A 26,568-nucleotide genomic window follows, 5' to 3' on the forward strand; every position below is an offset into this window, starting at 1 on the left:
CATGATGCAGGAGGAGAAGTTCCATGTGAAGCAGTACAACTTTCTCCTCACTGGTCACACTCTGCTTCAGGCTGGTGAAATGTGTGTGTGTGTGTGTGTGTGTGTGTGTGTGTGTGTGTGTGTGTGTGTGTGTGTGTGTGTGTGTGTGTGTGTGTGTGTGTGTGTGTGTGTGTGTGTGTGTGTGTGTGTGTGTGTGTGTGTGTGTGTGTGTGTGTGTGTTGCATGCGTGCGTGTGTGCATGTGTGCGTGTGTGTTTTAGATGTGTGAGTTGCAGCCTTGTCTGGTTGTTTTGGTTGTTTTCTGCAACAACAAAAACTTCTGAAAAATCTGTCATTTTCATCTTAAATGTTGTTTTTCCTACATATAGCCTACTGCCGATTCATATGAGATTAATTCATCCTTTACAAAAGTTATGAAATCTTTCCCATTGTAACAGTCTGTATCTGGTAGCTCTTTAGAAGAATGGAATCAACAGAAGAAGAAGAACTAGGTAGTAAATAGCATGAGCAGGGATAGCCATGGCTGAACAGACAGAGAGGAGAGAAAATAAACTTCTTTATGAATATCACTTTAAGTGAAAGATGGTTTCTGCAGTGAGAATAGAGAGATCTGGCAGTAGCATACGTGACCTCTTCCATGGATCTAGGTCAAATCAGAGCTAAAATAAGTATAGTGATACTGACCTTTTGACTTGGATGCAAGTTAACACTGTGACACAAATACAAGCTGCTGTGCTACACCATGCACATAAGTGCACCGTCAGGACACATGCACACAGTGGAATCTGCACACTCGGTGTGGATCTCCTCCGTACTTTGTGCTGAAATCTGCAGAGGTATGATTTGGCTCGTTGCTTCTCAGTGTCAGCCCGGTTAGCTTCAGTGTCAGCCCGGTTAGCTTCAGGGTCGGCCCGGTTAGCTTCGGCCCGGTTAGCTGGTTTAAATCTGCAGAGTGTGATTTGGCTCGTTGGGTCGGCCTGTTTAGCTTCAGGGTCGGCCCGGTTAGCTTCAGGGTCGGCCCGTTTAGCTTCAGGGTCGGCCCGGTTAGCTTCAGGGTCGGCCCGGTTAGCTTCAGGGTCGGCCTGGTTAGCTGGTTTACCAAACTGAGAGATGGGACTCAAAACGATCCACAAGCTCATTCCAGGTGGGTCTTTACATGGCAAGAATAGATGAGTGTGTTTATCAGGCTGGCTTCCAGATTGACAGACTACGTGACTCGACTCACGTGACTTGAGTCACTTGAGCCCTTCAAGTGAAGTCGTGTTTACCGTGAATAGGACATAAGTCCATATGAACGCCCCTCTTCACGACATGTTAAGTGGAAATTTTCAGAAAGCTTAAAGTTCACGACTTGTGACGTGTCTTGTGACATTTTCAGAAAATGGTGGATGTGGATGGGAAGTAAATATATTGTCATTTTAGCCGTATAGAGCTTTTCATAGTCATTTTATATTTCTGAGGAACATGTTATTCTCAACAGTCTCATCGTTTTTCCTCTATGCCTTTGCATTTCCTGCATTAACATCGTTAGCTGCTCGCTAGCTAGTGTTAGCTAAATTCTTAGCCTCGGTGGCTTCTAGTCAACTGCAACGTGACCACCTGAATGCCAAACATGTCATGTACACGACTCCCGGTCTCATAAACACGAGTTCATGACTTTCATTTGAAGGCAGGAACAGTTTTAATTGCTTGAGACTTGACTTGATACATGAAGAGAAGACTTGGGTATGTTGACTTGGGACTTAATCTCACAGTAGCCAGCCCTAGATAAATGGGGACTGCCCCCTAGTCCGATACCTCACGAGTCCGATACCTCACGAGTCCGACACCTCATGGTTTTGGGTTAGGGTCTGGGGGAGGTTAGGTTTAGGCGTGGGGGTGGGAGAGGTTAGGTTTTGGGTTAGGGTCTGGGGGAGGTTAGGTTTAGGCGTGGGGGTGGGAGAGGTTAGGTTTTGGGTTAGGGTCTGGGGGAAGTTAGCCTCTTTTTTCGGACTCGTGAGGTGTCGGACTCGTGAGGTATCGGACTCGTGCCATGGCACCAGATAAATAGGCTATCTCTGTCTTGGGCACAACTCTTGACAAGTGGTTAAGGACTGCCCCCCTGAGACCAAAACAAAATGTGTGACAGACATATGAATTGACCAACCACGCACCTCCTTATTTGCATGACGCAACTCGTGGAGCGGTACATTTCGAATAATTTGTTTGACAATTCAAATTAAAAGGACACTTCCATGGTTGCAACACCAGAATACATGCACAATTAAAAGAACATCAAGGATAACACAAAAAAGTTACAGAACTTATTTCCATTGTGGTCCAATGCACGCAGAGAGCCGGACTTCCGTAACAGCCCAGCCAATCGGAGGCTTGACACAGAAAGTAGTAGCCTATGGCAAAACCCGGAAATGCTGACTTGTGTTTCAGACCCTCCGAGGGTCTGACCATGTGAGACTACTTGGGACTTGACTTTGACTTGTACTTTGATGACTTGAAAAGTTTTCTAAAGTCTGTTGAGATCTTGTGTTTGTGTCAATGAGATTGTCCAGCAAATTCTGTCTTCTGAATTAGCATTGAAAAGTCCTAGACATTTAGTTTTCTTTAAGATATTAAATTGATACTGGACTCTTGTTTTGTTGACTGGCTGTTCTACATGTAGACTTGAGACTTGACATTAATGACATGGACTTGACCTGGACTTGACTTGTAAACTACAGTATATTTAGACTTGGGAATTGCGCAACGTTGAGTGGGTCGCTCCTCTGCTTGCTTGCTTGCTTGCTTGCTTTCTTCTAAATTCTCATCACTAACAACACTCTTCCTTCCGTGGACTATAAACACTACAGTATAGTGCTGAACTTGGCTATAGGGCTTTAGTGTAAGAGATTGAGAGATTAACTGGAGGAAAATAGACAGACAAACAGACAGAGACAGACAGACAGACAGACAGACAGCCCGACAGACATAGAAGTCTGTAGGAGGTGAAGCAGCAGTGGGCTGCAGCAGTGACCTTTCCCCCACATCACACTGAAAGCCACAGACAGACAGACAGACCGACCGACCGACCGACCGACCGACCGACCGACCGACAGACAGACCCACACACAGAGACAGACAGACACACACACACAGACAGACACACAGACAGACAGACAGACAGACAGACAGACAGACAGACAGACAGACAGACAGACAGACAGACAGACAGACAGACAGACAGACACACACACACACACACACACACACACACACACACACACACACACACACACACACACACACACACACACACACACACACACAGACAGAGACAGACAGACAGACACACACACACACACACACACACACACACACACACACACACACACACACACACACACACACACACACACACAGACAGACAAAGTCTGTAGGAGGTGAAGCAGCAGTGGGCTGCAGCAGTGACCTTTCCCCCACATCACACTGAAAGCTTCTCTTATATAAGCCGTGTTTAGGTTGGGTTACGCAACACAGCTGACAAAGACATTAGTGGGGGGAAAGAAAGTGGTCATGAAGAAATGGCCCAGACCCTGTTTTGTGTTGACTCAACTTTGTTGGTGTTGCACTGTCAGAATGCTGCACAGATCAGATCTCAGCTGGATATTTTGGCTGCAGAAAGTGTCAGTTCCTATTTAAACTCTTGAATCCTAATTTGTCTGTGTTATGGCAATAAGTCAATGTGACATGATTGACTGCAGATAGAGGTGGCAGGCAGCACGTAGAGCAGATCAGGCAGCTGGCTTTCAATATGCCGTCTGCAGGTTTCCATCCCTCCTTCTTGCAGACACCATCTGATGACGTCTGCACACTTAGATGAAAAGCACAAAGGCATATTGGAAAATAAAATAACAGGTGATTGTAGGAAATGAACAGGTGATTATAAAAAGTCACTTTTAGTAGCTGATTTACTGATAGTCACATCACCTGAACATGGACATGCGCACACACACACACACGCACGCGCGCACGCACGCGCGCACGCACGCACGTGCGCGCACGCACGCACACACACACACACACACACACACACACACACACACACACTCAGTCCTTGAGTTGTTGACTAGAGGTTTTTTGGGGACACGTGCCGTCACACATCTTGTTTGTCATCTGAGAATCTGCTGAAATCCAAACAAAATGACACATTTGCTGAGCCACATTATTCGTCATCCATCAGTCATCCATTATTTGTGAGTTTGGAATTATCAGCTATGATCAGTTCCTAGATATTGAACGGTTATGTTACATCAATCTCTTCAAATATAATCCAAATTAGCCTACATCCACCTGGAGAAAAAGAAATCATTATCCCATCATTCAATTTGTCTTATACTTCAAAATACATCACATTACTGGTTAAAACAGTGACTCTTTCGGCTACTGATAATGTACAAATGTGTTTTATTTACATCTTTATGGTGAATTAGCACAAAGCAATTTCCTCTTTACCACTAATGTAAAGTAATGTAATAATGTAATGCAATGTAATCCAATTTTATGTGATGTAATCTACTTTAATCTAATCCTCTCTAATGTAAAGTAGCATAACGTAATCATCTAATCTAATCTAATCCCATTTAATGTAATGTGATCTAGTTGAATCTAACCCACTCTAATATAATCTAATCAAACCAAATCATATTTATTGTAAAGTAATGTAATCTATTAATCCAATAGGCCACTACAGTAGTGTAAAGTAATCTAATAATGGTACAATCAATGATTTTGAATGTATTTCTGCTAAATTAGATATGTATAAAGCAACAGAAGTAATGGCAGAAAGTGATGACATGAATTAAGGCCATAAGTGGACCTTGAACCCATATAGCGACATAGTGTCAACCTGGAAAATGATGGGAGACCACACATGATTCAGATACAAAAAAGAACAGTTGTATTCATCAAAAACAATCGAAACATCAGAAATGAGGTGTGGGATGTGGAAATGTGTAGACTGATGCACTCAGGATTTCCATGGCAAAGACATAGAAAAACACGCGCGCGCACACACACACACACAAAAACACAGCAGTATCTTAAAATAGCGCATGTTCCAGGTGACAGGTTGAACAAACCTTGTTCAGCGGGATAAGCCTTTTTCTGTTTGCTTTCTCCTTGTTTGAGCATTCGACTCTGCCCACGAGTTATTTCTCACTGCTCACTGCACTCCCGCTCCCTCTGCTCCAGCAGAGGCCCTTAGTCCAGGCAACCTCTCACCAATTACAACTAAACCAAACTCAATTGATTTTGTGTCCTCAACATGTTCTAAAAGAGAAAGAAAAAAGTCTTAAGGAATCCTACAGTATAAGGAGAACGTTTTGAAAATCACCTAAATATGAGCCTACCAAAAACAGACAGGAGAAAGCTACAGACACTGGCTCTTTAGATCAGACAGAGGAGAAGTGTCATGAACTGGATGGTTGGATGAGTTAAAGCAATCAGTGATAAACAGCAGCAAAACAAAGATTTATTTAGTCTAGGGGAGTCTTTTTGAATGGGGGCCAGATTAGATGATGTGAAAATACTAGTGGGCCTCGCATCATATGGGTTATAAAATATAATCAAAACACACAATTGTACTCTTTTTGTTGTTTTTGTACTTGAAAACAGTAAAAACTGACTAAACTGTGGGTTATTTTTCAAGCCTTGGCAAGTGGAATACCGATCAGAGTAGGAGGACCTGAGGTAGAGGTGTCAATGGTGTCAAACAAAGACAAAGGTCCAAATAAGCAACAATGTAGGACAACAACTCAACTAAACAAAGGTAATCCAACCAATCTCAAACCAAACACTCAAATCATAATACTCATTAAACCAACAAATAATAACTATAAACAGACAGACACACATGCACACACACACAAAGACTCACAAGAGACAGACACCCGAGCTGAGGACTGATCAGGGCCAGGTGTGGCTGAATTAATCCAGAATTAGCTGGCAGGTGTGTGCATGCTGGGTAAGTGAATGGTTGGAGGTGAGGAAGTGATGGGTTGTGGGAGTTGGAGTCCTGGGAGTCAATTTTGTACAATCAGTTCCGCCTGCGTTGTTCCTACTTGGTGCTTGAAAAAAGGCAAGGTGAACTTGCTTGATTAACCAACACTGTGTGGAGGCGGGGCCACATAGTATATTTTGAGAGACAAGCCGAGGGCCGCTTAAAATCAGTCCGCAGGCCACAATTGGCCCCCAGGCCGGAATTTGGACATGCCGTGGATTATTACGTAAACATAATATTTTTTTATTTTCATTTTAAGGATTTTTTAAAGACTCATGAAGAAGCCTTTCTTTCTTTCTTTCTTTCTTTCTTTCTTTCTTTCTTTCTTTCTTTCTTTCTTTCTTTCTTTCTTTCTTTCTTTCTTTCTTGTACTGATCATTTGCAAGCAGATCATTGGTTTACAAGTCAAAGTAGGAATAACAATTGATTCCTGCCTAAAAACATTTGAATTGGGTGATGATCGCTGCAATAGGAGATTATCGTCCACTTGACTTGTCTTTCAAATTATTCTCTCTCTCTATCTCTCTGTCTCTCTCTGTCTCTCTGTCTCTCTCTCTCTCTCTCTCTGTCTCTCTCTCTCTCTCTGTCTCTCACTGTCTCTCTCTGTCTCTCTCGCTCTCTCTCTCTCTGTCCAGGAAGTTGACCCTGGAAGTCAGCGACCCCGCACATCCGACACACCATGACCAGCGTCAACTCACCTGCCTGTCTGCTCGCCCGAAACCACTTCTACAGAAGTACAGTCACACACACACACACACACACACACACACACACACACACACACACACACACACACACACACACACACACACACACACACACACACACACACACACACACACACACACACACAGCCCTATTTTTAAACATTGACATTAACTTAAAAAATGGTCAGAGAGAAGACAAATATTTGAATGGGAACAAGGTTGATGTCTCGTGTGTGTATGTACTGTATGGGTCATGGGTGGGTGTGTGTGTGTTTGTGTGTGTGTGTGTGTGTGTGTGTGTGTGTGTGTGTGTGTGTGTGTGTGTGTGTGTGTGTGTGTGTGTGTGTGTGTGTGTGCGTGCGTGCGTGTGTGCGTGTGTGTACACGTGTATGAGAAGAACCAGCCAGACAGTACCGGTTTCTGAACCTTTGACTGTCGACGCGTCAGATGAACTCATCTCTGTGTTTGTCTGCTGCTGAGCTGAGGTTCTGTCCCACCACAGAGGAGAGATGCAGTGGAGGGAAGGAGCACGGCCGGGCCGGGCCGGGCCTCCTCCGGTTCGCCTCGGTTTCTAACCTCCACCCGTATCCAAACCCTAACCCCAACCAAGTGGCTTTCCTTGCCTAACCCTAAGCTCCGGCCAGCGTGAGGCACTGTCTTGAGGCTCTCTTCACCACTGTGTCTGTGTGTGTCCCCCCCCCTCTCTCCTCTCCCTCTCTCTCTCAGACTTGTCCTCCAGTCCAGACCCGGTGGAGCCGGTGTTCAGCCGTCAGACTGACTGTTCTGCCAGACACAAACAGAGACAGATCACTGTCTGGGTCACCATGGCAACACCAGGTACACACACACACACACACACACACACACACACACACACACACACACACACACACACACACACACACACACACACACACAGTATCTATCTATCTATCCATCCATCCATCCAAATAGTAGGGATGTGGAGACCAGTATTTATGTATCCTGGCTTGTCCTCCTCCATGGCCCAAAAGCATGGGGAGACATACCCCCAGTGCCAGCAGCGTCCCAGGTGGGAATCGAACCCAGGACCTTCTTGCTGTTAGGCGAGAGCACTACCACTGTGCCACCTTGCTCCAATAAGCTACCACATTTCACAAAGCAGGTCATGAACCCATCTCCCAGACAGCAAAGCAGAGAAGAGGAGAAAGATGGAGAGATCATGTAACCTGGCTATGCTTTTTCTTCTCCAAAACAGATCATTTTTAAAATAGTTGTATGTATTTGTACTATAGGGGAAAAACACTATTTGTGCTTTTCCTTATACTGTATTTGTATTTGGCTCCACCCCTACTAAAGGCCTACTTACGCCTAAGTATACTGTAACTATTTACAGCACACATGGAGGCCACATGCACATACCATTCATAACATGCATACAGTATATGCACTCATAGCTACTGTATGTAGGTCACACACACACACACACACACACACACACACACACGCACACACACACGTACACATGCAGCACGCGCACGCGCGCGCGCAGACACACACACACACACACACACACACACGCACACAGCTATTATGCACAATTAGCAAGCTCTTTACATGACAGGTTCATTTATGTTCAACTAGTCTGGCTGCTTAACATTTGACAGACTCTCTCTCTCTCTCTTCCTTCCCTCTCTATGTCTCTCTCTCTCTTCCTTCCCTCTCTCTCCCTCTCTTTGCCTCTGTCTCTCCCTTCCCCCTCTCCCTCTCTTTCTTCCCTCTCTCTCTCTGACTCTCTCTCTCTCTCTCCCTCTCTTTCTTCCCTCTCTCTCTCCCTTCCCCCCCTCTCTCTCTCTCTCTCTCTGACTCTCCCTCTCTCTCGCCCTTCCCCCTCTCTCTCTCTCTCTCCCTCTCTCTCTCCCTCTCTTTCTTCCCTCTCTCTCGCCCTTCCCCCTCTCTCTCTCTCTCTCTCTCTCTCTCTCTCTCCCTCTCCCTCTCTCTAACTCTCCCTCTCTCTCTCCCTTCCCCCTCTCTCTCTCTCTCTCCCTCTCTCTGACTCTCCCTCTCTCTCTCCCTCGCCCTCTCCCTCTCTTTCTTCTCTCTCTCTCTCCCTTCCCCCTCTCTCTCTCTGTCTCACTCTCTCTCTTCAGGATTCCCAGGTGGTGTGGGAACAAAAGGTTTATGGGTCAGCATCATCCTGGGCTCCCCCTCCAAACCGCCCGGCCCCGCCGACCGGGGCGTCAAGTAGGAGGAAACAAGCGCTCCTCATTGGTTCAGAGACAGGAAGGAAGTTAGGATGTCGCGATCAACTTCACTTCCTGTGTTTCAACCCTCCGGCCTGCTCAGGATTTAATTGCCTGGACTAATGTGGACGAATTCTAGTTAAAAAAAAGACTGAGATACTTGTGCTGGACATTTATTAATCAAACTTCTTGGTGTACAGAATTTTGGTTACAATTTCAAATCTGAGGCATCGAGAGGCCGCAGAAGTTATCGATCCTCGCAAGATCTCAGATTTCCGATTATCTGAGGTTATTTAGAGGAAAGTAGTTCAAATTGCCTGATTCTATCAAGAAAAGGAAATGTTTCTGCGTCATAAAGTGAAATACAACAACATTCTACATAGAAACCCATGAGAATCAGGCGTATTTGAATGGCTCAGTGCTGTGATAGCGTTGCAGCAGGAATGAACTGTGATGCTCTGACCTACTTGGCAGATCGAGACATGTGGGCTTGAATGAGACATTTGTTGAGGAATCCTGCCAGCTGCCCTGATACACCTGATCCTGATCCTCTGACCTGCAGAGGGAAACCAGTCGACAGCAAAACCACAAGCTGATGTTGCTTTTGGTGAACATTCCCAGGTGGCAGTTTGCTATTTTTGAAGTAATAATTTACTAATTGAATCGAGTGTAGCTACGTGAATGTGATGACATTTGTGAATCTAAATAAATGATATATATGACTGTCTCAGTTTGTTATACTTCTAACATGAATGTTGAAAAAAAAAAACATTCCTGTTCCACGTTGAGCTGCAACGATTAATTGATTGTCAACTATTAAATTAATCGACAACTATTTTGAAAATCAATCCGTTTGAGTTTTATTATTATTTTAATTCTCTGATTCAGCTTCTTGAATGTGAATATTTTCTTTGGGTTGTGGACAAAACAAGACATTTGAAGATTTGAAGGTCATCTTGGGCATTGGAAAACACTGATCGACATTTTTCACTATTTTTTTTTACATTTTATAGACCAAACAACTAATCGATTAATCGAGAAAATAAGCAACAGATTAATCAACCATGAAAATCATCGTCAGTTGCTGCCCTAGTTCCATACATGGTGAGAAAACTGGATCCTTTGGCCTGCGAGCCAAAAGATGAACAGATATGGAGAGAGAGAAGGAAGAAAGGGGAGGGGACGGAGTGAGAAAGAGATGAGATGATGAGAGAGAGAGAGAGAGAGAGAGAGCTTTTAATGAACCTGGCAGCAACCCGTTGACCTGGAAGAAGTGCAGCATGAGAGAACAAATCCTATTTTCACACAGAGGCCATTTTGACCCACCACCAATTGTTTGTTTTTCCTGCGTTTCGTAGAGACAGAGAGGTGACACCGAGGTGACAGAGGACAAGCCTGCGTTTCATAGAGACAGACAGAGAGACACCGAGGTGACAGAGGACAAGCCTGTGTTTCATAGAGACAGAGAGGTGACACCGAGGTGACAGAGGACAAGCCTGTGTTTCATAGAGACAGAGAAGTGACACCGAGGTGACAGAGGACAAGCCTGTGTTTCATAGAGACAGAGAGGTGACACCGAGGTGACAGAGGACAAGCCTGTGTTTCATAGAGACAGAGAAGTGACACCGAGGTGACAGAGGACAAGCCTGTGTTTCATAGAGACAGGCAGAGAGACAGAGAGGTGACAGAGGACAAGCCTGCGTTTCATAGAGACAGAGAGGTGACACCGAGGTGACAGAGGACAAGCCTGTGTTTCATAGAGACAGGCAGAGAGACAGAGAGGTGACAGAGGACAAGCCTGTGTTTCATAGAGACAGGCAGAGACAGAGAGGTGACAGAGGACAAGCCTGTGTTTCATAGAGACAGGCAGAGAGACAGAGAGGTGACAGAGGACAAGCCTGCGTTTCATAGAGACAGAGAGACAGAGGACAAGCCTGTGTTTCATAGAGACAGGCAGAGACAGAGAGGTGACAGAGGACAAGCCTGTGTTTCATAGACAGGCAGAGAGACAGAGAGGTGACAGAGGACAAGCCTGTGTTTCATAGAGACAGGCAGAGAGACAGAGAGGTGACAGAGGACAAGCCTGTGTTTCATAGAGACAGAGAGACAGAGACAGAGAGACAGAGAGGTGACCTAGGACAAGCCTGTGTTTCATAGAGACAGAGAGACAGAGACAGAGAGGTGACCTAGGACAAGCCTGTGTTTCATAGAGACAGGCAGAGAGACAGAGAGGTGACCTAGGACAAGCCTGCGTTTCATAGACAGGCAGAGAGACAGAGAGGTGACAGAAGACAAGCCCGCTGTACAGGCAGAAAACTCTGGCAACGAAGCAAGTTTCACCTTTTCACAGTAATGCAATGTGTAGGTTATATACGCCATAACCAAATCCCACATCACAAGAGGCATAGTTTGGTCCAATTCACCAATAATTACCCCTAATTTCCCTGTTTGTTTGGGGGGTTTGCAATCATGCATTTCATCAAGACTTCTGAACAGACATGCACTGCTGCAAAATATTTATTTCTCCCATTCTTGCTATTTGGAGTAGATGAGAGGTGACACGAAAGAAAACCTCTTAGGGGTGCAACAAGCTGGGTGGGTTCATCCTAATTTACCAAAAACATTTAACATGAAGAAACTAAAATTAACACTTGAGCAGCAAACATTTCAACTGAGTGCAGTTTGCACATCAGCAGTTTTAGTAAAGCGGTCTGAGGTTTTTCGGACTTCATTTCCAGATGTGATGGTTCTGAATGGGAGCCAGCAGTTATGCAACTCCAGCAGCTGCTGAGAACTTTCTGTTCAGTTCACTGTTCTGGAACAGATCTGTACAACACTGACCAGCCACACAGCCTCCAAACAAACACTCGACATCAGTTCCTTGCTCCTATGTGCCGTGTAGACCCACAGCTATGGTGGCATCACAACACCACAGAGACCACCAATAAGTCAGGATTCCTATCCTTGTGTATCCTGCCATGATACAGTGGAATCTGCTTATAGTGATCATGGTTATAGTGATCAACCGCTTATAGGCTACCGATGAAAAGGCTTGGTCCCGAATCATTCATATACACATGCCGTTTAAATCATTCACTGACACTGCTCATTTTGGGCCTTGTCCCACCGGAGAATGGAAAAAATGTTTAAACCTACAGTAATTTTATATTTTTTTTTTACTTCCAAACTGCCAACAATTAGCCAATGAGCTACAGCAGCGATACTCGGTGCATGTCTGTCTGTATATGGAGAGATCACAACATCTCCGTCTGTGGAGAGATGGCGGTGTCTATGCGAGACCGCTGTGTTTGAAACAGCTGGAGGGCTAACTTACTGTATGGATTTTTAAAGACAATAACATTCCTTTATTTCACTGTATTCATGTCATACATATTCAAATGTCAATTAGATGGTAATCTGCATGAGAAATAAAGAAAATCGGTTATCATGACCATCCGCTTATAGTGATCAATTTAAGGTGATCAGTGATCACTAGACGAGGCGTGCACTCTATACCCGTGTGTGTGAGGAGAAACTGAAAATGAACTGGACAGAGAAAGTTAGGCTGCAAGTCTACTTTATTGCATCTGCAATCACAGGGTGACAGAGTGAAAAATGCTCAACAAAAGCAAGTGGATGTGTGTTCACCACAGTATCACAGACACTGAATAGTACAAATGTAAAAAAACAAACCAACAGTTACGTCATAGTCTCATCATTTAGTCTCATCATTTATTTTTTGTTTTGTTTTTCTTCTTCTTTTTTTGGGCTGGCGATAAAAAAACACAAGGTTACAAAAACAAGAACACAAATAAGGCAGCCTCTACTACTATGGTGGATAATAAAAAAAAACTAAAGCTTGTAAACGGGACGTCCTCCCGTCCCCTAGCGTTGGTCGTTGGTTTGATTCCCCCCGAGGTGCGGAATAGAACGGAGCGAGGGGGCGGGATCAGGAAGAGGTGGGCCTTCCTGATTCGCTGCCCTCGCTCGCCTGCCGCTGCATCACCATCTCCCTGGCAACGCAGGTGATCTGACCGTTGGTCACCACGCCCGAGACCCCCGCCCTGAGAGAGAGAGAGAGAGAGAGACTGAGTAAAGCTATTCTAATTTCAAATCATTTCATTTCATGTAATAATAATACACTTTATAGAGCATTTTCACACAGTTATAAAGTGATTTACAATTCAAATACAATAATACAAATGTATGGGTGAGTGTGTGTCAAAACTGGAAGGCTGAATTTCACAGGAACAGATAATCTTATAAAAAGTAGTTCAATTCTTTAACACTTTTTGGCACAAATCTGATTTGTTCATGAAGAAACCGAACACAAAATATGCTTTTTATCCCATTTATAAAGCCTGGGATTTTCCAGATCCGTTTTTCAAGTCCTGGAAAACTCAAGGAGAATAAGAAAATTGTCAACATCGTCTTGAAAACCCTTGGGTTGTGGAGCAAAGATTTTTGTATAGGGGTTCAGATCACATTCACACAGAGCTGGATGTCAGATCAGATCACAGGCACACGAGAGCTGGACGTCAGATCTTGGCCACTATAGTTCAAATGTGGTTTCATTGTGAAGGCAGCGTGAGAAACACTAAAGAAAGACATGAAGACTTTTGAAGGGAGCACATTGAAATGTGACAGCCGGCCTGCTACACTCTGTCAACACTCGGCTTTATCAAAACACGTGCACAAAGCTCCAGGCTTTACTGTACTGACCTACATTGTTCTACAGCAGGGCTGGAAACCTCATTGGAGTCCACGGCCACATGCGACCCGTCAAGTGGGCCAGACAATGAAAATCAATAATAACCTATAAACGACAAAACCTCAAAATGTTCCCATTTCTTTTAGTGTAAAGAATGATGTACAAACCTACAACACGGAGGGTTCATCTCAGCTACCATCAAGCACATTATCTACTGTCTGTACTGTGCATTACAAAAAGCTGTGTTCACACCGAGATATTTATTTTTCGCTCTGTCGCTTGATTCAACCCTTTGGAATCGCTCTGTCGCTCTGTTTAAATCGCTCATCAACAGGCACACGAAATGACGGACATGTGGGGGATATAACGTTATGCAATGTCATGCTGTTTGTCCACTACGAGCCACCGTCATTGTTTACAAGCTAAAGCCTATCAGCGTGCTCCTAATGCGAGCTCCATTCCGGTAGGACAGACTTCACTTCATGTCAGCTGTCAGCCTGTCAATGCGGTTTGTTGCCACACAATAAACCAGCGGTTTGTTCCAAGCCAGTGTGATCCTTGACTCGCTCTCACACGGCAGCCAATCAGCGTTGAACAGCGAGCGACTGATGCCAGCGTATTTTCGCTCGAGTTGGGATATTTCAGCGACGAGCGTATTTTCTCCCCATCGCTCTGTCTCTGTCGCTCGGACGCCCAGCGATTTTTCTCCCAGGCGAATATACGCTCAATCGCTCGTTTGTATTGACTTTGTATGTAAACTCGACGCCAGCGAAAAACTTTAATAGGTCGGTGTGAACGCACCTTAACTCACCTTGGATAGTTTACCCACATCTGTATTTATCACTACACTTCTGATTACAATTGATGGCAACTGTGCAATTGTCTATAGTCAAGCAAAGGTCATGAAAATAGCCGACCATTTAGTGATTCATGAATACAGATAACATGAATAGGCAACTTAATATTTAACTTGCTCCTGAAACCTGGTACCTCTTAGCCTTCACAAGTGCATCACATTGGATTGAAGGACTTCTCAGTGCAACTTTCACACTTTGCAAAGTCATCCTTTGGGGGGCCGGATCTGGCCCCCGGGCCGCATGTTTGACACCCCTGTTCTACAGGACTAACACCAGGCAAACATGTAGCTCCAGGTCACACGACAACACATCGTCCAATAAGAACGCTGCTCCCAGTCAAACTGCCCAAAGGCACAAGTCTCAGAAAACTCATTAACAGCCGTGGCAGCGGGGAATACATATCGCTGCGGGGCATTCTTCTTCGTTAAATCTGTTATATTACATGTGTCTCCATAGATTTATGATATTAAATGTGTCTCCATAGATTTATGATATTACGTGTATCCAGAGATTTATTCATCTGGAGTGCATGAGGATGGCATTCTGATACTGGTGGTGTGAATTAATGCTGGGCCATAATTGTATATATAATAATATTTCCATGTATTTATTGTGTAAACAGGAACTTGGACAGAACTTGTAAACTGGTTATGAAATACTGGTGCCTCTATATGACCTACGTGAGCAAATAAGACCGTCGGCTCGGAGATTGGACATTTCGTCTGCAGTGTTTTCACGTCACCGCGTGGTACCGGGTCCACAGCCCTGGAACCTCGACAGAGGCGGTACTAGAAGTTGTACGACTCAACCCGGGTTGTCCCGGTTTTTGACCGGTGGAAAGCTACAAAAAGTTGTATTTGCCTCCGACGCACCCGTCACATATTTAGGTGTGCAGAGATTTCCCTCAGTACTTTATAAATGCCTAAAACCATGAGTTGAACATCAAAATCATAATAAAACGTACTTCTGCTGCGCCTCCTCGGTCAGTGTGGTCATCCCCGGCTGCTTCCCAAAGAAGAAACTGGACCACCAATGGCCAGAGTCCTGCTTGGGGAGACCTGGGAGGGGGGGGGGGGGGGGGGGGGGGGAGGGGGGAGGGGGCAGAGAGGAGACAGGAGTCAGACTTTAATCACTTCTCGTAGAACGCATCACTTCCTGTGCGGCAGAGGATTTCTTCCAGGAAAGAGGTAGCAGACACCGGCTGTGTAACACGATATACCAGTAGGTTGGACCACTGTTGTGTTAGAGCAGTAAACTGTGACCTCAGCCACTGTAGTGAGTGCAGACAGACAGGTGTGCAGACAGACAGGTGTGCAGACAGACAGGTGCGCAGACAGACAGGTGTGCAGACAGACAGGTGCGCAGACAGACAGGTGCGCAGACAGACAGGTGTGCAGACAGACAGACAGACAGGTGTGCAGACAGACAGGTGTGCAGACAGACAGGTGTGCAGACAGACAGGTGCGCAGACAGACAGGTGTGCAGACAGACAGGTGTGCAGACAGACAGACAGGTGTGCAGAGACAGACAGGTGTGCAGACAGACAGGTGTGCAGACAGACAGACGTGCAGACAGATAGACAGGTGTGCAGAAGACAGGTGTGCAGACAGACAGACAGGTGTGCAGACAGACAGATGCGCACACAGACAGGTGTGCAGACAGACAGGTGTGCAGACAAGACAGACAGGTGTGCAGACAGACAGGTGTGCTGAAGTGAAGCCCTGCTCTGCTGAACAGTGACTCAGGTTTCCCTCCACGGTGTTTGGCTCCAGGTCAAACGAGACTCCGACGCAGCGCTCAGCATCTGAACCATGAGGCCTTTCCATTCCCCCTCTGGGCCGTTATACTTACAGTATTACAGCTGCTGCCAAACTTAGTTTCTAGGTCACGTTTTTAAAATAGTACCAGGAGGAGATTATTTAGCTGAAGAGTCTGCAATTAGTTCACTGGCCACTCAAATTACACCAAATGCTCTTTTTTTTGTGGTTCACTTTGTACTGAAGCAGGACATGCTGCTCCTGTGTGTCACTTTGTACTGAAGCAGGACATGCTGCTCCTGTGTGTCACTTTGAAGCAGGACATGCTGCTCCTGTGTGTCACTATGAAGCAGGACATGCTGCTCCTGTGTGTCACTTTGTACTGAAGCAGGACATGCTGCTCCTGTGTGTCACTTTGAAGCAGGACATGCTGCTCCTGTGTGTCACTTTGAAGCAGGACATGCTGCTCCTGTGTGTCACTTTGTACTGAAGCAGGACATGCTGCTCCTGTGTGTCACTTTGTACTGAAGCAGGACATGCTGCTCCTGTGTGTCACTTTGTACTGTTGTTGTATTCAAACTCATTCTGAGAAATGTGGCTTTTTCCACACAATTATTACGTCCCAGTGGATGAGAGCAGAATAGACTTTTTTTCAATGGAAGAATGCCCATGTCTGTACGCACACACACACACACACACGTTTCACCTTTCACCTCATTTCATTTATAATGTGGAGGTTGGGCGTGTCCGCGCATGTGTGTGTGTGTGTGTGTGTGTGTGGCCGTGTGTATGTGTGTGTGTGTGTGCGTTTTCACCTTTCACCTCATTTCATTTATAATGTGGTGGAGGTTGGGCGTGTCCGCGCACATGTGTGTGAGTGTGCCAAAAGACAGGCGAGCTGACTCAAAGCTGATGCAAGCATTTAACTGCAGCCCAGCTGGCTTCATATGAAGCTGCTGATCCAGGATCAGTGTTGAACTGCAGCCCAGCTGGCTTCATATGAAGCTGCTGATCCAGGATCAGTGTTTAACTGCAGCCCAGCTGGCTTCATATGAAGCTGCTGATCCAGGATCAGTGTTGAACTGCAGCCCAGCTGGCTTCATATGAAGCTGCTGATCCAGGATCAGTGTTCAGCCCAGCTGGCTTCATATGAAGCTGCTGATCCAGGATCAGTGTTCAGCCCAGCTGGCTTCATATGAAGCTGCTGATCCAGGATCAGTGTTGAACTGCAGCCCAGTTGGCTTCATATGAAGCTGCTGATCCAGGATCAGTGTTGAACTGCAGCCCAGCTGGCTTCATATGAAGCTGCTGATCCAGGATCAGTGTTGAACTGCAGCCCAGCTGGCTTCATATGAAGCTGCTGATCCAGGATCAGTGTTTAACTGCAGCCCAGCTGGCTTCATATGAAGCTGCTGATCCAGGATCAGTGTTGAACTGCAGCCCAGCTGGCTTCATATGAAGCTGCTGATCCAGGATCAGTGTTCAGCCCAGCTGGCTTCATATGAAGCTGCTGATCCAGGATCAGTGTTGAACTGCAGCCCAGTTGGCTTCATATGAAGCTGCTGATCCAGGATCAGTGTTGAACTGCAGCCCAGCTGGCTTCATATGAAGCTGCTGATCCAGGATCAGTGTTGAACTGCAGCCCAGCTGGCTTCATACGAAGCTGCTGATCCAGGATCAGTGTTGAACTGCAGCCCAGCTGGCTTCATATGAAGCTGCTGATCCAGGATCAGTGTTGAACTGCAGCCCAGCTGGACTAGTCAAATGAACTGAAGGACTGGAAATGTGTTCAGGTGATTTCATCAGATGGTGTGTGCGTGTGCGTGTGTGTGTGTGTGTGTGTGTGTGTGTGTGTGGTCATATAATCAGTTTAGAGTCAAATAAGGATGTGAGCTGGGTCTGTGGTCCAGGATGACTCAGTCACAGCCAGGTCATTCTGTATCCTCACTGCGGCAACACTGACTCAACACCAGCAATCCTGAGGTGACTGTGTTCTGCTACAGAAGCTGGTGCAACGCCAACAATATGAGGGAGGGGGCAATGTTCTGACAGGTTATTGAGCAATATCCTCAGCGTAAAGAGAGTGAGGCTGTCCTTCCTAAAATGTCAGTTGAGTCTCTGGATCTAATCGTGGGCCAAACTACACATTATTATGGTGACTCACCAAGATGTGTTCAGACACACAGAACAGTACTGTGGCTACTGGACTAGGAGCACGTTCTGTTCTGTCCCAAACCATACTACAGTTACAGTACATACACGCTGTGTCATACCGAGTCATTTATTATTTTAGACAGCGAATCATGTTGTTCCCTGTGCTGTAACAAGTTGAAATACATGCCATTTGGAGCTAGCTGAGGTTATGTTTAGTTATTTGGAACATATTGTTTTCCCCAGCAGTCACCAAACTACACACCAAAATACCATTTTGGCCAAACAAATAAATAAATAGATAATTTGTTAATTTTGGGAAGATTGTGTTTCCACAACAACACAAAGACACACCTGGATGGTGGGGGATGACCTCTCCAGTGTTCTCCGAACTGCCGCACGAGCTGCTGCTGGACGTAGAGCCGATGCGCCCTGGCAGGAGAGAGGCGGGAGGAGGAGAGTGAAGATGGAGCGGAGAAGCCGTGGAGGAGAGGGGAGAAGATTGGGACAGAAGAATCCATTTAATATCACTCATCAAACTGTTTGTGACAAAACACAAATGCATTTCAAAGTGGACTGTGCTTCAATTGCCAGCACCAACAAATGTGATTCATTTTGTCTGTATGTAGAATGGAAAAAGTAGCGAGGGTCTAGCGTCCCCACTGGCATCAAGTTCCATTTGACGTGGATCAGGCCTATACAGTGTTTGGGCGTTGGATTCTCTGACCCAAATGCAGAACTCAGTAGTTGTGTTAATGTTCTTGCATAATCGCCCCCCCCACTGTCTGATCCCTTCAAGTGAGGAGAGACCTGAACCATTCAAATCACTTTTCTTATAGCTGCATAAGCGAAGCTAGAGGGGCAAAACTGACTATTTGTAGGCTTGATCGGATTCACAGACAGGCCCAAGATACAAATATAAAACGGACTCTAATGTAGGCTTGATCTGATTCACAGAGACAGGCCCAAGATACAAATATCAGTGCAGAAAGGGTGTCGTCTTGTTGAACACATAGCTCCCCTCCCCAAAGCCCTATGTAAATATAAGTCTGGCTGTACATGTAAGACTTTGATATATGTCTTGACATTGGATCGCTCCACATGAATGCATGGTGACCAGGCAAATAATGGTGGATTTGACCTGTAGTTGGTAATGTGAACTCTCTGTGACTCTCTGGGAGGTAACAAGCCATTAGTCCATTCTCTATTCTAGTCTAAATATCACATGTGTCTGGTAAACAAACAGAATGTCTGGTCAACTTTATAATCTATCAGTCACTGTGGCTGGAGCTTTATTTCCTGCCCTGATCCAGATAAACAATAATATTGTTTCTAATATAATACTCATATTTTGCTGTCATTAATGGCACATTCTACAAAACCACATATGAACAGCCACATACTTCACTAATAGTCAGTAGGGGTGGGACAATAACGGGTATAAATATACAAACCATATATTAACAACATCTATGACACCGGCCCTAATGTTACTTGTGGCTGAATGACAAATGCAAAAGGTCCATATTTTACACTGAAAAAGAAAAATGTCTCATGATTGATTTGATGAAATATAATTTTTACATAATTGAAGCATCAAAGTACTACTAAAGCACCAATATGACATGGCACCAAGCGTATAAAGGACTCATTTTGACCACAGGCAGATGGACTCACTTCGGTAGTAGTCGGTGGTCGCCACGAGAGAGCCGCCTGCTGGAATAGCTGCCATTCTACTGTTGGTCACTGAATGCTGTGCTGGATGGAAACCTAAACACAGGGGGAACAGGGGGACACGAAACAGATGCAGGCTTGTGAATCATCAAAGCAGTATTTGGATATTGTTTTAGAACAAGAACACACAGGCTCTAAATATAATGTGATTATACACAGGAACAATGTAAAGCTAGAAACCCCCTGATAACACATCCTGGTCCCAAAAAATAAAAATAAAATACACTGTGCTTAAAATGAAGTACTTGGAGAAGTTTCACTCTTAAGTGTGGTAGATTTTGTTTTCATTTCTTATTTTTTGGACACCATACTACCTTCACTCAATTCACGAAAAACAAAAACCAATGCATCTAACAAGGGACAAAGAAAACACAGGACGTGTACCTATAAAATAAATAGAAAGTAGCCATGCCTACATCGCATTTTTTTCAGATACGACGTTAGATTTATTAGAGATGATCGTGAGGTACATCCCCCCACTGTCAACACGGCTCATCAATACAATGACGTCACCCCATGTTGTGTTTACATCATGACAGACACTGCGACAAACTGAGAATGCTGTTTGTTTCGTTACCAGCAAATGCATTTCAAATTATTTTACAAGACGCTTTACATCAGTGTGAGGTCAAGTATCTTTTAGAAACTGGTTGAAACGTGCCTGCTCGTAATGGGAACATGGTGGGCAGACAACACAAAGAAAAGAAAAAACAAATCTGACTTGGACAGCTGAGCTAACGTTAGCTGACGTAGTTAACCATTGTGTTTTGACATCAGTGGACGCAACGTCAATATAACCGATGGCATCCAGGGGGGGGGACTCTGATTTGAAATGATGAAGTAAACCGCTAACCTTTAACGTTAACGGTTACATGAACAAGACAATGCCATTAGAATCAGCTGCCGTTAGCACACGCGTTAGCATCGTTAGCTCATCCCCCTCTGGAGTCTGTCTGGACCGACCCTCCTCCACCACCAAAATACCCGACATTTTCCCCATCTCCCCGCACCAAAGCTCACCTTGTAGAGAGTCAGAGACGTGCTCGATGTTAAGTAGCTCAGTCGGCGAGGCTGGGGGAGTAAACGCTAGGCGACAGGACCCATTTGAAAATAAGTGTTGGCTAAATGTAACCCTCCAAGGTCCGATAGGATAACGATGCTATTTTTTGGCTAAAATGAAGGGTCCGCTGGTGCTTTTATAGAGATGCTGTGACGTCACATCGGGGCGGGTCGAGAGAAACCCACACGTACACGCGAGCCATCACTCTCTTGCTCTCTGGCCCATGCTCTGGCCTGCCTGGCCATGTGCCTGGCACATGCAGACATGGTGGCACGTTGCAATAATGTGTGTCACTCACTCAACTGTTGATCTGACTGTTTACATTAGGGCACAAAGCCAAAGGCAAACAGTAGAAAGTATTTTTGCGTTTCACAAGCAAAGTCAGAGGTCTGACACACACACACACACACACGCACGCACGCGCGCACGCACACATATATATACAGGCAACCGCGCTGGAAAGGGGGAGCTGCCGGGGCTGCAGCCCCCCCTGGTGGCGGCCTCAGCCCCTGCACCTTCCTGACGCAGCCCCCCCCAGCCCCCCCCAGCAGCCCCGCCCCCACCCTCATTTGGCGAAACTTCAGTGACTGTCACAGGCATCTCTCTCTCTCTCTCTCTCTCTCTCTCCCCTCATTTCCCCGTGGGTGCTCTGCTCTGGGCTCTAGGCTGTGGCTGGGCGGGTCGAGTCTCTTTACATTGATTTGATAGCAAACTCCTCCACCCGAGGCCCGCTGGCGGCCCCGGGTTACAAAACGAGTTGATCAAAACATAGCCCAATCTGATTGGCTCAGCTGCATGAGTCAGTGCACTCTACCCTGCTGACGTAGTGAGTAAACACACTTATGCATTGAGCGGTATCAGAGAGAGAGTGACAGACTGACACATACAGCATGCTTCGGTCGCTTGTTCCTATTCTGTCGAACTGAAGTGGTGTGTGAAGTGTGTGTGTGTGTGTGTGTGTGTAGGTCGCTGTTAAATCTCCTATGGTGCGTTTGCGTCAGCTTTATCGCTTTATCGGGGGATGGGTTGGGCGACGGGCATGCGCAAGCATGGGCACGCACTGGCACAGACATAAATCGGCACCCCTGATTCCATTCAAGTTTTAAGACAATAAATTGTGCATTACAAGTGCCAACTTCACGCAGCATGCTCGCACAAGGCCGCGCCGCGCAGCGCACTTTGCGTGTGCTCGCACCTCGCACGTGCACGCGCACGCACCTCACACGTGCACGCGCAAAGTGCTCGGCGTCCGACTATGCTTCAGACCCCCTCGTGGGAGATAGCTTCCCGCGCGCCTGTATACAGGCTATATATAGTGGGTCATATGGACTCATAATTCCATGTGCAGCTTTGTGTCTTTGTGTTCAGCAGATTCGATCACGATTATTCATTTGTCTATCTGCCAATGTGGACTGCGAATGCGATTGTTGTAGCCTACATGTGGAATTGGGGGGGGGGGGGGGGGGGGTACGTTCCTTAACCCTGATCCTTGTACAAGCAGCGCCTCCTTGTGGTAAAATTTGCGAATTACACTTTCAAGCCAGAAAGCCAGAATCATACCACCACAACGCACGGGGGTCAGCGGATTTTGGGAAAGCCTATTGGTCATATTTAGGGTTTAATAGATAGCATAGATAGATATGTGCTTCGTTCTGGCACAAAAGTGAAGTCTGGCTCGATAAAGCAGAGCCTAGATTGCGTTGGTTGGTATGATGTAATGACTCTTCCTTCTTTTATAGGTTCCTTGCGATAAACCGGTCATTGTTCCACTCAGTTGCATTTTCTCCCCAGGATGGCGAAGGCATAATGGTCCCACCCTACTCTATATCTGATTGGATTGGGTTTAGGCATGAGGAGTGTTGATTGGTTGGGTTCACGAAGGGGTAAGGAGGCGATCAGGGTGAGCCAATCACAGGCAGAGTAGGGTGGGTGATGCCTTCGCCATCCTGTGGGGAAAAATATCGCGCAGACCTCACGGAGAAGAGAGACGTTTCGAGAGACAGACACACGATAAAATTCACCTTCAGACCAACCACAGCTACAGGAAGGAATACTGGAATACTTCAACCTGCTGCTGACTCCTCTACGTGAATTTGAGAAGAAATACGACTCAAAAAAACGAACGCAACTTGCAGGAAAATTCTAGAGGGAGTGGTGCCACGACTGCAGCCCTATCTCTCTCTGTCGCACTGACTGACTGACTTCCTGCCCCATGTCATGGATCAGTTAGGTCTGTCCGGTTTGTTTTCAGCTTCACTCAGAGAAGACATGGCTCCCGGATCAGAGGAGGATCTCTGCTGTTTCGTCTGCTCGGACATCTATAAAGATCCCGTCATTCTGTCATGTAGCCACAGCTTCTGTAAAGCCTGTCTGAAGGGCTGGTGGGCAGAGAAACAACTAGATGACTGTCCACTTTGTAAGAGAAGATCTTCACAGAGTGATCCACCTCATAACTCGGCGTTACAGAACCTGTGTGAGGCTTTCGAAATGGAGAGAGAGGAAAGAGCAGGGACCGAGCATCTCTGCAGTCTGCACTCTGAGAAGCTCAATCTCTTCTGTGTGGACCATCAGCGGCCTGTGTGTGTTGTCTGTCAAGATTCAGAAACACACACCGACCACAGATTCAGACCCATCGACCAAGCTGCACGGCAACACAAGGAGGAACTCCAGGAATCACTGAAGCCCTTAAAGGAGAAACTGGAGCTCTTCAATGAAGTGAAGGGAAAATGCGATGAAACAGCAGAACACTTTATGGTCCAGGCCAGACACACAGAGAGGCTGATTAAGGAGGAGTTTAAGAAGCTTCACCAGTTTCTCCAAGAGGAAGAGGAAGCCAGGATGGCTGCACTGAGGGAGGAAGAGGAGCAGAAGGGTCAGACGATGAAGGAGAAGATTGAGGGTCTGAGCAGAGAGATAGCAGCTCTTTCGGACACAATCAGAGCCATAGAGAAGGAGCTTAGAGCTGAAGACGTCTCATTCCTGCAGAACTACAAGGCTACAGAGGAACGAGCCCAGCGCCCCCTACTGGATGATCCAGAGCTGGTCTCAGGAGCTCTGATAGATGTGGCCAAACACCTGGGCAACCTGAGCTTCACTGTTTGGGACAAGATGAAGGAGATGGTCTCATACACTCCTGTGATTCTGGACCCCAACACCGCCAGTCCTCTACTCATCCTGTCTGAAGATCTGACCAGTGTGCGATCTGGAGGGAGACAGAAGCTTCCTGAAAACCCCGAGAGGTTTGACAACCTCATTGTCCTGGGCTCTGAGTGCTTTACCTCAGGAGCTCACAGCTGGGATGTTGAGGTTGGAGACAGCACACGATGGTTCCTGGGTGTGGCGGCAGAGTCTGTCCAGAGGAAGGGAATCATACAGGATGGACTATGGATAATCGAGTTCTACGATGGGAAATACACAGCGTACTCCTCACCAGATCTATTCACTGCTCTCCCTGTGAAGACGGAGCCACAGAGGGTCAGAGTGAGTCTGGACTGGAACAGAGGAAAGCTGTCATTCTCTGATGCTGATACTGGCACACACGTACACACCTTCACACACACCTTCACCGATAGACTTTTTCCATACATTTACACTGAGAACGAGCTCTCTCATTCCAAGATTTTACCAGCGAAGATCTCTGTAACAGTGGAACAGCACTGTTAGAGATGATGATGACGATGATGATGATGATGATGATGATGAGGATGTCATCAAAATACACAAGCAATCTATTTATTTTATTTTTTGGGGGGCTCTTGTATTTGCCAGTATTATTATTATAATATCACGTGCTTCACGCACTAATTTCTAGCTTCCCGTGCTCGCACACTTGGCATGCTCATTTCTAGCATGTTTCTGCACATGAGCAATTGTGCGTCGCGCAGAACCCCTCGGCCTTATTAGAGTAGTGAGATTCTGCCTCTGCTGAGGATCTCCAATATCTTTGCTCAGTTGACACAAAACCGTCGTTAAAAAGCATCTTCAGACTGTCTTCCACAAACGAGCCAGCCAGGTTTTTGAATTAACCAAAATTGAGCCGACACTGCATCAAAATGTTTTGCTGTAAACGGTACTGTAAACAGCTACTGCAAATTCTCGCTAAATAAATCTTCAATGTTCATTAAAATAATTGACAAAACTTTGTTGTCATGGTAGATGAAGTGGTATATCAAATTTGTATCTCAAAAACAGATTATTTTTTTCGGGCAGTATTTTTTACTTTTGCCCACATGTCCCTCAATCGAAATAGCATCTTTAAACATACATTTTTCACTTATGGCACAATCCGTCTTTCTAAAAACAAAATTAGAGACATCTCTATTGTTGTCTAGATTAAGTATGCAAATTCTCAGAATTTTGTCTGAGAATTAAATTTTTTGTCAGAACTGCCGTTACATGCTGTTTTATGCATCCTGGTGGTTACCCTCCTTTTTCCACTTCTCAGGTAGCTCAACTAGATCATGACTTGTCTTTGGTGGCAAAGGTTGAGTTGGAGCCCTGGTTGGTGTAGAACAGCGCTTCCCAAACTTTTCCAACTCAGGGCCCACCCTTGAGTTGAGCACCCCCTTGCTCCTCAAAATGGCCAGGCTGACTCACCGCTGTATAGCACAGCTATAGTTTTTCTTTTTTCTTTTTATTCAAATTTTAATGAATTATATAAGCATTATATATATCCATTATTCTTATGTCTAGGACAGTCAGTGAATATAATCAACTGCCTAATCTGTGAAGATCTATCCATGTTGTCCGGATGAGGATGTTGCTGTCATGATGCAGATATCTATAACAACAACAGGAAACAACAGGAAACAAAATATAAAAACATCAACCATGTAATATGTTTATTTAAATAGCAACATACATAATTCAACATAAAGTCCTTTACATAAAATAGATGACTTAAAACAATAAATGGATTAAAAATAGTAAACAATAAACCATTACATTAGTTTAAAATGGTAAAAAATAATCCAACATAGGAATTACAGTATAATTAATTATATCTGTGTGTGTATGTGTATATGTATGTATGTGTGTGTGTGTGTGTGTGTGTGTGTGTGTGTGTGTGTGTGTGTGTGTGTGTGTGTGTGTGTGTGTGTGTGTGTGTATGTATGTATGTATGTATACTGTATATGTGTGTGTATATAAGAATTTTCCCATATATATATATATATATATATATATATATATATATATATATATATATATATATATATATATGGGAAAATTCTAAGTGCTCAAAATAATTAATGGAAATATTATTGAATAATTAAGCTAAATGAAAAAGTAAGATTAATAAATATAGAGTTTCTCTCTGTAAAAGCAGCAGGTCTGGC

The 26,568-nt window shown here is 45.3% G+C and overlaps 2 protein-coding genes and 1 long non-coding RNA gene across 3 annotated transcripts; 2 read left to right on the plus strand and 1 right to left on the minus strand.

Annotated features, from left to right (window-relative positions):
* Positions 1 to 6,677: 6,677 nt before the first annotated feature.
* On the plus strand, positions 6,678 to 8,967 carry LOC310780723. Its single transcript, XR_014552930.1, has 3 exons — positions 6,678 to 6,767; positions 7,467 to 7,577; positions 8,870 to 8,967. It is a non-coding gene; the product is annotated as an uncharacterized lncRNA (long non-coding RNA).
* A 3,555-nt stretch (positions 8,968 to 12,522) lies between these two features.
* On the minus strand, positions 12,523 to 21,352 carry ppdpfb (pancreatic progenitor cell differentiation and proliferation factor b). Its single transcript, XM_083642040.1, has 5 exons — positions 21,193 to 21,352; positions 20,116 to 20,208; positions 18,793 to 18,870; positions 15,495 to 15,588; positions 12,523 to 13,026 (listed from the first exon to the last, which is right to left on the minus strand). Exons 2-5 carry the CDS (start codon positions 20,168 to 20,170, stop codon positions 12,912 to 12,914), a joined length of 342 nt encoding a protein of 113 aa, XP_083498166.1. The 5' UTR covers positions 20,171 to 20,208; positions 21,193 to 21,352; the 3' UTR covers positions 12,523 to 12,911.
* Positions 21,353 to 23,432: 2,080 nt separating this feature from the next.
* Positions 23,433 to 25,187, plus strand: LOC310781390 (E3 ubiquitin-protein ligase TRIM39-like). Its single transcript, XM_083642011.1, has one exon. It carries the CDS (start codon positions 23,450 to 23,452, stop codon positions 24,893 to 24,895), a length of 1,446 nt encoding a protein of 481 aa, XP_083498137.1. The 5' UTR covers positions 23,433 to 23,449; the 3' UTR covers positions 24,896 to 25,187.
* The last annotated feature ends 1,381 nt before the right edge of the window (positions 25,188 to 26,568 follow it).

The sequence above is a fragment of the Poromitra crassiceps genome (genome assembly GCF_964638095.1).
Source record: "Poromitra crassiceps genome assembly, chromosome: 8".
Taxonomy (NCBI): Eukaryota; Metazoa; Chordata; class Actinopteri; order Beryciformes; family Melamphaidae; genus Poromitra; species Poromitra crassiceps.